General features: G+C 40.7%; 1 protein-coding gene across 2 annotated transcripts in view; it reads left to right on the top strand.

The window, feature by feature from the left end:
• Positions 1-730: 730 nt before the first annotated feature.
• The window catches only part of LOC120542114 (multidrug resistance-associated protein 1-like), a 66198-nt gene continuing 55817 nt past the window's right edge, over positions 731-11111 (top strand). The window contains exons 1-2 of one of the 2 annotated variants that reach the window (XM_039774278.1): positions 731-942; positions 7213-7389. In XM_039774278.1, coding sequence (XP_039630212.1) covers positions 901-942; positions 7213-7389 — 219 coding nt within the window. In that variant the 5' untranslated portion in view covers positions 731-900. The remainder of the gene's footprint in view (positions 943-7212; positions 7390-11111) is intronic. The other variant, XM_039774277.1, reaches the window with a different exon arrangement.

Genomic DNA, 11111 nt, shown 5'->3' with positions numbered 1-11111 from the left:
AACGGAAACCTTAATAATTTTTAAAGGTTACATGGATGAAATGTTAGGACAAACTGGCAATTAGCTAATCAAAGGAGTGTAATGAACTGAATGTATTATGTAATTATGAAGTCTGGTGTTGTGAGTCTATCATAATAAAGATTTGAATCAGGGTTTGGATTAAAAACAGAATAGCTTAGATAGATAGATAGATAGATAGATAGATAGATAGATATTTTATTAATCCCAAGGGGAAATTCTCAATGTACTATAGTGTACTATACAAATACATAAAATGCAAAATGTCCTTCTAAGTCTCTCACACTGACTAAGTGCTATATATATAGTTTGGAGATAGAACAGTGTATCCATTTTTATAAAATTATGCTTCAGGACATCTGGTTTTGAAAACAAAACTGTATTGGCATGTGCAGGAATATATGTTCTATTTTAAATATATGGATTTTGTGCTATTTACCTTTTTCATTGGATACAGTCTCTTTTTAAAAGCCCCTTTATTTAGTACATTAATGTTTTGAATTTTACTTGCTATGTTACATAGGGCTTTTCTTGCATCTAGCAGAGTGGGATGTTACAGTCACACTGAACTGTTTATACAACACAGGATTTTATATGGGAAGGGGGGGCAGCAAGGAGAGGCTGTGACGTGATGTGATGTTCAGAGCCAAACCCATCGCAAGTGGGTGAAAAAAAGAGAGAGAGAGGAAATCTTTCCACCTACCCTGTGGGGTGAGAGTACTGATTGGCAGGACTGAACCGTCAATGTTCATAAACAGGACAGGGTAAAGGAGGCGAGCTCAGAGTGATCAGACACCCTGGAGCTATAGCACCGGCACTGCACTGCCTGCCTGCCTGCCTGCCTGCCTGAAGACTCACAGCACAGCACAGCACAGCACAGCCATGGACTCCTTCTGCAGTCTCAGTGGGCTAGACCCCTTATGGGTATGTGGGCTTATTTTTTTTCTAAAATAAGTAGGAGGTTCTATAGTATCTGTCACATATTCATTATTCAGCCACAAAATGAATGATAATTTAGGGGAACATAAATAAAATCAGGTAATAAACAGATAGCCCAAGACAAAATAAATCAGTAGTGTCTGTTCTCTTTGGACGGAGGGGATCAAGTTTCTAAATATGTAAGCATTTTTGTGTTAATGAGTAACTGTGCAGCAATGCTGACTTCCAGATTATCAGATGGATATTAGCAAAGTATTCATATAGCAATGCACTGTCTGGACCCTCCAATTTCTGGTCAGTTATTTTGAATACTGCAAAATTAAAATGTTGTTTGTATAATAAGAAAATGTAATGCTCGTATTAGCATTTTATATAAACTGTAAACTTTTTTAAACCTAGTGCCTTGCTTGGTTAATATAGAACAGGGCTATTCAGTTCAGTTTGTGAAGGACTGCAGAGGCAGCAGGTTCTCATTATAACCAATCCCTTAGTCAGAATCTTGTTCCTGAGTGTAATAGGACTTCTTCGCTAGTCACACTTGGAGCCTGTGAATGTAGAATTACCTGTGGGCATAAAACATCAGACAGCTGTAGATGTTATAACTGCTGGTTCAATTGTACTGAGTGCTCTTTGGAGCTTCCTGATGGAGAATAGAATGGTGGGTTCTTTGCTTGGGCTCGTTACATGTCACCATATTGGCGTACTGGTGGTGAAAACTCATTTAGACTCATTAGTCTGGACTGAGATACAAAGAAAGAAGTATTTCAATGAAATGAGTTTAATAAAACACACGAATCAGCTTGTAAATAAGTACAAAGAAAACCCTCAGTGGACCTGAGTTTATTAGGCAGGAATTAAGGTCCTGAGTAGACAATGCAAATGTGTTATTTGTCACTAAAAATGTTTTTGGAAAAATGAGTGATGTAGAAAATGAGTGAATGTTGGTAGAGTGGCTAGAGCGATAAATACTTGAATGGATTGACAAAAATAACAAACGATGATCATTGTGTCCATCCAGATAGATAGATATATGTGAAAGGCACTATATGATAGATAGATTGATGTGAAGGGCACTATATAATAGATAGATAGACAGACAGATAGATAGATGTGAAAGGCACTATATAATAGATAGATATATAGATGTGAAAAGCACTATATGATAGATATATAGATGTGAAAAGCACTATATGATAGATAGATAGATTGATTGATTCCCAGGAGCAAATTTGGCTTTTTACAGAAGCTCTGCAGTACAATAATTAAATACATAAATAGATACATATATAAACATGTATACACACGCTAGAATGACTAAAAAGGAAGAAAATTTTAAAAAGAAAGAAAAGAAAACTTCTGACTTGGCAGCCACACTCACAGTGAGGCATTATACAGGCATATTGTTGTTTGTATAAAGGAGCCCCAGCAGCGTTTCTTGACACTCTATTATCCTTTGAGTCATCTCATGTATTACTTTTATAATTACCAGGGTCTCCAGTTCAGCTCCATGACTTTAAAGATCATTCTAGTTTACTTCGACTCTTTGAGTAGAAATGTTTTGTGGTATCTCTGATTTCATTTCCCCTTAGTCTCCACTAGGTGTCATCCAGTCTAACTTTTTCAAACCTGTTTCATCTAGTGCCTATGCTGGCAGCACTTGGTGCAAGGCAGGAAACAGCCTGGGCAAGGTTCATTTGCGCGCACACACCAACACTCGCACTCACAAGGGGCCAGTTTTGAATTGCCGATTAACTTAACCTGCATGTGTTTGAGGATGTGGGAAGACAACCCGTACACACTTAGGGAGAATATTCAAATTCAACATGAGTAACATCTGCTCATGGCACTGATTCCCATGTTATCAAGTATATGATTTGCTGTTTAATTGATAGATGTCTGTTGGATTATTTTGATGACTAAAAATCGATGGACTAATATTAGATGGAAAATTGAAAGGACAGATAAATAGACAGATGATCTTTGGAAGGGTGGATAGATAGTTGTGTGGACTCTTTGTGTCTATATTTATAATTCCTATGATGTCTTTGTTTATGCTTTTTATGCACTTTAAGCTGGGAACCACAATCAGTGTCATTTCAGGTAATCATAGCTGAATGGCAGAATCAAAATAATTGAAGGTTTCATCTCTAAAGTTCTTCACTGTTTCCTGCAGCTTTGTCTTTCACAAAACATTCCCAAGCCAGCCTATTATTATAATATACTCAGATGCTGAAAATACTAAAGGCCCAAATGACCAATTACGAAAATACTGTACTTATTGAATGAAAATCTTAGAGTGTGTAAAAAAAATGCTGAACTGCTCACATCTACTGTACATTAAAGTAAAATGTGCAGGCACAATATTTTGTTAATATTTCGCTGGTTGAACCACTCATTTTCCAAGAACTTTGTACTTAACATTAACTGCAACAACCAATAATCCACTGAGATAAGCAGAGAAACATCTAATGATGTCAGAGCAGACCACAAGCAATTGGCCGGGGCATAAAGGTGCCGTCCAGCACCAGTCCTAATAAAGGCGCTGTATCAGCCCCCCATTCAGGAGACATTTCACAACCTGACCTTCAGTGGAAAAGCAAACATCTTTTCATTTGTTTTTCTTCATCTGACCGGATTTATACATTTATTTATTTATTTTTGCTTTGAATCCTAAAAAGTAATCAGCTTTTCTGGTTAGCCATCAGCAGATTCTTCCCATATTTTATATTGACACTCCACTGCATGGCACAAAGAGTCTGCACTCAATGATTACTTTGCACTTTTTGTTGCCACATCCTTTCAACGTCTAAAAGGAGCCAGCTGAAACACAGCCATTTCAATGAGTAAACTTTGAACTTGGTGCTAAACCTCTGTGAGTTACAGATCAGACGGCAAGCTAAAAGTGACTCAAAGCAGTAGGGAGACTGTCATTTTATTGGGAGTTTCGGGAGAAAGAAATGCCCTGCATCGATAGCAAAGCATGACATTATAATGTCAAACCACTGATCATAAAGCAGCCCTCCAAACTCTGTGACCCTGCCATTTATCCTCACTCGCACCCCTCTACCAGAGAAGGCGGTTTCCCTGTACTCGGTCACCCAGGGCACTGGGCTAAGCCCACACATTTTCGGCTAGAGTCTAGTGTTTACTTAGCGGTTCTGGTCTGGGCTGAATTCAAACCCTTAGCCACCAATGTGAAGGGCATTGTGTGCGAGCATCATGTAAACACTGCCTGCAAATCTGAATTAAGGCTGTGTTGCCAAAACAAATCTCCACTTTGCATATAGCCTGCAGGAACTGAGTGCTTTTGGCAGCACTCGCCACATGGCGCTCACGTCACACAAAGGAAAGCAAGTTTTAGATTATGTGATGTGCTGCTTCTGCCAGATGGGGCACCAAGATGGCATGAGACAGCATGAGAGAGAGGGGCCTTCTGAGCCCAGCCTAACACCATTGTGACCCCAGAGGGCATTAACCCATGTAAAGGTGGTCAGTGAGCGGAAACAGAATTCTTCTGTTTAAAAGAGATGCCATGGAAGAGTAGCAGAAAGGTGAGAAATCCAAGGGCAGCAGGTGAGCCAAACCTAACACAAGGGTAAGGAGCGTAGAGGTTCTAAATAACAGACAAGCTCATGAGTGTAGAGGAGCCTAAGGATGAGAAGGACATCCTAGGGTCAGCCCTGTCCCTCCTGCAAGGTTGTCTCATGACATAAACATAGGCCACTATATTAATTATGAGTATGGAAGATGAGTGTTTAGTTGATATTTCTAGAGGTGACAAACAAATGAGTCATACTACCAGTAAACAGCAGGTTACCTCAATCAGGGGGCTGATTTTACATGAAAAAATGGATGGGCACAAGGACGGAAGGATCTCTGTTGGTTTGCAAGCAAATCTTTATTTTTATTTCGATACATTTTGTCATCAGGCTGGACAGCACTGTAGCTTAGGGGTTAATTTTGCTACTCCGTTGTTCACAGGTTCCCATCACTATCTGTGTGGAGTTTACATGTTTTCCCAGTGTACTTTGTCCAGGTGTTCTGGTTTCCTTTCAAATGCCAAATACGTTCAAACTAAGGTAACTAGCCTGGTATGAATGTGTCTTGTGGGGGTGACCTGTCGTCACTTTCAAGGGTTGGTGCCTGTCCAGTGTTTATTACTGTGGGGAGAGACTCCAGCTCCGTAAAAGTCTTGACTGGTGACTCATGAGAGTGCGCAAGTGTTGCTGGTGCCTGGCAGACAGACATTCCCATCCAGGGGTCATTCCTACCTTCCACCTGATGCTGTCTGCACAAACCCAGGCAATAAGATCATAACATAAATGGACTGGGGTTACTGTCTATATTCATCCGTCTCTCATATTTTGATATCAAAATCCTTTTTTCACCACGTTTGTGGTGTTCTGTGATGTTCTCTAAAATTCATAAAACCTGAATATGAATCCTCATCCTCACAGCCTGGTCACTGTCTGTGCCAAGTTTGCATGTTTTCCTTCATCTGTGTAGATTTTCTCCATGTACCCAAAAGATGTACCCATTAGGTTAATTGGCATTTCTAAACTGTGCTGATAGATAGATAGATAATTTGTTTCCAGGGGAATATTTGGCTTTTTACCGAAGCTATTTAAATACATAAATAGGTAGATAAATAAATAAATACACCCACTGTGGTCTGAATACACACCAAAATGACAAAAAAAAAAGAAAACTTCCGACTTGGAAGTCCCAGTCCCTGTGAGGTGCTATACAAGCATATTGCTGTTGGTATGAAGGAGCCCCAGTCATGTTTCTCTTCACACTTCTACTGAATAATTTGCAAGCTGAAATTCCTCGGACTTACTGCATCATTGAGAGGATGTGCAGCATTGTTCATAATGGCCCTCAGTTTTGTCTTCATTCTCTCCTCCAGAGTGCATACCATAACTGAGTCTGCCCTTTTAATTAGCTTGTTGATTTGGTGAACCTCTCTTGAAGTGAGATTACCAGCCGAGCACACTACACTGGCGATCACAGAGCTGTAGTGAAGTTGTGAAGGATGTCCTGACCCACATTAAAGATCTGCTCTGCGATTTCTCTAGTTCCTCTGTGTTCCAAGACCTGCAAGCTGATTTGGATGTGTGCACACATGTGCCCATTGATGCACATCCTTTCTAGTGTTGCGACATTCCCTGTGCCTGATGTTGTAAGCAAAGACTCTAGGTGCCCATGGCCTAGTAACAGAGTAAACAAATGAACAAACTGGAGGAAAGGATAGTGGATGGATAGATATTTCTTGAGGGAGCATTCTGGTGGAGGTGTTTTGGTACTTTCTGCCATGATGATAATTAAGAACTACAGCTTGTTTGCCAACATAAATGCTGCCTAATTAGAGACTAGACCTTTAGATACTGTACTATTGATTAAAAGGAATGGTTCTTTTAATTATTGTGTTTAGGCATCAGAAAAAAAATAAAACAGACATCAAGTTTATAAATTCAATGGCAGTCCCTATAATTTTAACTTGCCTAAGAGGCAAAGGATTGGGAGCTGAGTCACCCTCTGCAAAAGGAGATTTTGTTTTATTATCAGTGCTCAGTGAAGTGCCAAAATGTGCTGCAGCCTTCAGTGTAATCTCCATGATCACACAGCCCAGCTCTTCTTGCAGCAGATACACCATAGACTGTTACTTATTCTGCATGTCACACAGAGACACTGAAACATTTGGATTTTGTTTTAATTCCCATTTAGAGTGCCTCTGCCAATCTATGTGTGTCACATGACACTTTTATATTTACCATATGACTTATTTTGTGTGAGTGAATTCAATTCATTTGAATTTATTTCTATTAAACACTCCTCCATGTATGAGCCTGATGCACTATACACTCATTACAAGTGAAAAACGCACACAATATACTTTTATATTTGATAATGCATACATTTGTTTCTCAATTTGAATACAGATTATTATTATTCAACCACTGTTTTACATCAATAAAGCAACTGATTATTGATGTGGTTGATATACTTGGCCCCTGCACCAAAACCTGAGGACCTCCATGTCCAACTATGGATAGGAACACAGAAGTTCTGTCTTCAGATGTTTGCACACATTGAAAATGGTTTGATAAATATAAAGTAAATTAAGAACAATTGCGGAATTTTGTCTCCCAGTATTTTAGTTGCTGATGTATAAATCTGTAGCTTAGTCCATCAGGATTTGTTTGGTTGTAGAATAATAATTAGCTTTTTATGGTCTGTTTTTTTATTTTTTAGGACTGGAACCGCACGTGGTACACTCCCAATCCAGACCTGACCTTGTGTTTCCAGAACACCGTGCTGGTGTGGGCCCCCTGCATCTACCTCTGGGGATGTGCACCTTTCTACTTCTTATACCTTTACTGCAATGGCCGAGGTTACATTCGCATGACCTGCCTTGGCTTCACCAAGCTGGTAAGCAAACCTAATATCACTGATTTTTTTTTTTTTTTTGTAAGCAGTGGTTAAAGTCATAAAGTTTATGTTAACCTGTGTATCATTTTGCAAAAAAACCCTCATTCTCACCATTCCACTTTGTATTTATGTTACTAGTAAATTCTTTCCAAAGACTGCGCTCTTTGTGTTTATGGTTAATAGCAGGGCTTAAAGTGGGCCGATACTCAGTTTTGCTTTTCAGAATGCTGGGTGTTCTTTTACACGTATAGCAGAAGTGTTTGCAGTCAGCTTATATATCTACTGTGGGTCTCCTGTCAGCAAGCATGCATAACAAGTGTCCTTCTCTCTGCGGTTATTGACAAAGCAGAAATATCTTGAGCAGGCCTGCACCTAGGAAATTCTGGGCCCCAGGCAGCTGACAGAGTTCGGGCCCCTTTCGTGTTTCAAATATGTGCGTATATTTTAAAACTCGAAAAAGGACGGGCCCCTATCTAGCTCGGGCCCCTGACAAGTGTCATGGTTGTCCCTCCCCCAGGTGCGGGCCTGCCTTGAGACCTGCCATTTCTTTTTACCTACTTAAACCACTAGTTAATATGATAAAAGAAAATCTTGTCCTTGTCATGACCAAGAGTGCTTCAGGCATAAATCCAACCCAATCCATTTTCAGTAGTCAATCATGCAGACTTTTGAATATTTCCTCTCACAGTGAGCACATTAAGGTATTGTGGCCAAGTGCAGGAATGACAGGGCACAGAAAGAATAAAAGTTGAGACACCAACTGGGTTGTCTAATTTGTTTGAGCACACTCCAACAAAAAGTGCACCTCTTGGCATTTGTACAAGTAGCCCTTGGGCAAATAATGACAAAAGTATTCGCCTCTTAGCCACAGAATTTACAACTCTGTGACTCACTGTAGTTTACTGGAGCTCCATCTGGCGAGTCGCTCTGATTGCAAAAGACACCTCCTTTCGGGCAGCCGGGCTTGTATAGTGGATGAACTGAAAGGGGCAGGGCTAAGTGCATTCACTGGGTGACTTCTCTGAGCTGCGTGGAGAGAAGAAGAAGAGAATGTTAACAACAGTGCCCACTCTCACCCTGGCGGGTTATCACATACGTCAATCATGCCCATGAGGAGATCCTCTGACGTGCATGCATGGTAATATGAACAAGGATAAAATGCAATGTAAGAGTAGGTAAATGATTAGATTAATGATGAATCTTACTGAAGTATTAAGGTTCTGGGTGAAGACTATAAATGCTTTGGCCTCAAATCCCAAGGTAAAACATAAAAAGCTGACTGCTGGCAGTATGTCACCTATTGATTCAGTACTTCTCTACAACTCACTGCATTGCCCATGAGAAAGCTATAAAAAATATATATATACATATGTCTATATATATATATGTATGTGTGTATGTATATATTGTGGTAAACCATCCTGGACACAACACAGACAGACACAGGACGTCCCGAAACACACAGGTTTATTTACAAATTGTACCGCACACAACACAGTGTCCCTGCACCAAACACCTTTTTTAAGTCTGGGGCTCTCAATGGTCCTTCCTTCACCGCCTCTGCTCCTCTCCTCCGAGCTTTGCCTTCTTCCTCCCGATTCCGGTTCTCGACTGGAGAAAGGACGGCCTCTTTTATATCCACCCGGATGTGCTCCAGGTGCCCTCTGACGATCTTCCTGCGGCACTTCAGCACCCGGAAGGACTCCGGGTGTCCCTGGTATTCCTTCCGGCAGCACTTCCAGGTTTGGCGGAAGTGCTGATATCCAGGACTCTTCAGTCCTTCAGATGCCCCCTTGTAGGGGCCACGGGCCCCAATAGTGTTGAGCTTCCATTTTCGGTTCCTGTTGCCCCCATACCGACCAGGGCGGCTGCCCTTTCCTGGCCCAGGGGAGGTATTATCCTTCTCACGGTCCTTCCAGGCGTCCTGGCTGGGCATAAGCCCCCAGCCGACTGCCACATATATATATATATATATATATATATATATATAGAAATGCACTTTATAAAATGATATCAGAAGAGGCAAATGAAGGTAAAAAGACTGTGACCTATTGAAGAAGGCACTGTCCCAAATGCCACAAGTTGTCTGAATCAACGTGTACCTCCACATCTCAGTGTGAAAATCAAAGAGTCACATTACCTGTCTCTGCTCTACTTTAATAGCAGACATGTAAATAATTGTGCAATAGCTCAGCCTTTTTATAGCACTTTGGAATGGTGTTGACTATAGAAAGATGCTGTACAACATAGTGTTGTTTTTTATTTTTTTGCCTGATGTTGTATCAAATAAGATAAACAAAAGAATATAACAGATGTATCGGTAGCATGGCATAGTGTCTAAGGGATTTGAACCGTAGTTTACAAGTATGTCACTTCAGTATCCACTTTTACTTGCTGTTTGACACTGAAAGGGTCGATTAAGCTGCTATGCTCACACTGTAGCAGAAACAATTGTGCTAGATCTTAGCACATGTAAGATGCGTTAGAAGGGGGGCTCTCCATACACAAGCTTCATAGAAACTAAGATTACTTGTGCCTTTGTTTTGTACGTCTAGAACACTGTAAATTGAAATTTGCCACGCGACTTGCAGCTCACCAAAGGCTTGGTGGTATGCCACTGCAGCACACACACCAGTGGTTTGTATTGCTTAATTATAAAATGTGCACCAAAATAAATCCCACCACAGCTAAGGATTCCGGCAGACTGAGTATGAAATTGTAGATTTAGCGTAAAGGAAAGAAGTCAAAAAAATCATCAGAGAAATGCTGTAACCAAATGCAGCGCCTGCTTTAAGCAAAATGTGTCAGAATGACTCCGCGTGTTGCCTGCAGAATAATAACTTGTCAGACATTTATATCTAATGTGAGCACAGAGACATGCTCCTATAATGAAAAAAATGTTTGTATTTCCAAATAGTAATTGAAACTCAAGATGAAAAGCATGCACTTTCACAAAGATATGCCTCCTGATTTCAGGAAGTCGTAAAGACACTCCATCTAAGGATACAGAGGGACATGAATGGAAATTCTCCTATGGCCTTGTGGCCTGTGCTTACAACTAACACAACGAGAACACAAGGCCTCAATGATATTCACAGAGCTGATTTTTCATACAAATCACAAGGGTGCTTCAGTGAAAGTAAAGACAGTTCAGCTTAGAATTTGGGGGAGCTTTAAGGTAATGGGATTTAGGATGGCACAGTGGTGGCACTGCTGTCTCGCAGTAAGGAGATAAGGGTTTGTATCCTGGGTCCTCCCTATGTGGAGTCTGCATGTGTTCCAGTACTCCAGTTACATCCCAATATCCAAAGACATGCGAGTTAGGTGAACTGGTGATGCTAAACGGGCTGGTGGATGTGTGGTCACCCTGTGATGAACTGTCCAGAATTTCATCCTGCCTTGTGGCCCATGCTATGTGGGATAGGCTCCAGCTCCCCTGCAATCCTGCTATCCTGTTCTGGATTAAACATGTTAGAAAATGACTTGACATGATTTAAAGGCCAGGTTGTCACCAGCAAAGGGTAATGTTGGTCAGAGGTGCGGATTTTAGCTTTGAGTGATTGATGTCCATACATTAGTTTGAGGTGCCAAGGCAAACAATTAAGCTATCTGAAATGACTCAGATATGAATCAAGAGTAGGACACCACAGTTTGGTTCGCTGAACCACACGGTGCATTAGAGACAGCCAGTTTGCTTATTTGTCACCAGATCTGAACTCAAT

This window comes from Polypterus senegalus, chromosome 13 (assembly GCF_016835505.1).
Source record: "Polypterus senegalus isolate Bchr_013 chromosome 13, ASM1683550v1, whole genome shotgun sequence".
NCBI lineage: Eukaryota > Metazoa > Chordata > Cladistia > Polypteriformes > Polypteridae > Polypterus > Polypterus senegalus.
Note: the sequence above shows the minus strand (reverse complement) of the source record. Positions and strands in the feature narration are given on the sequence as shown.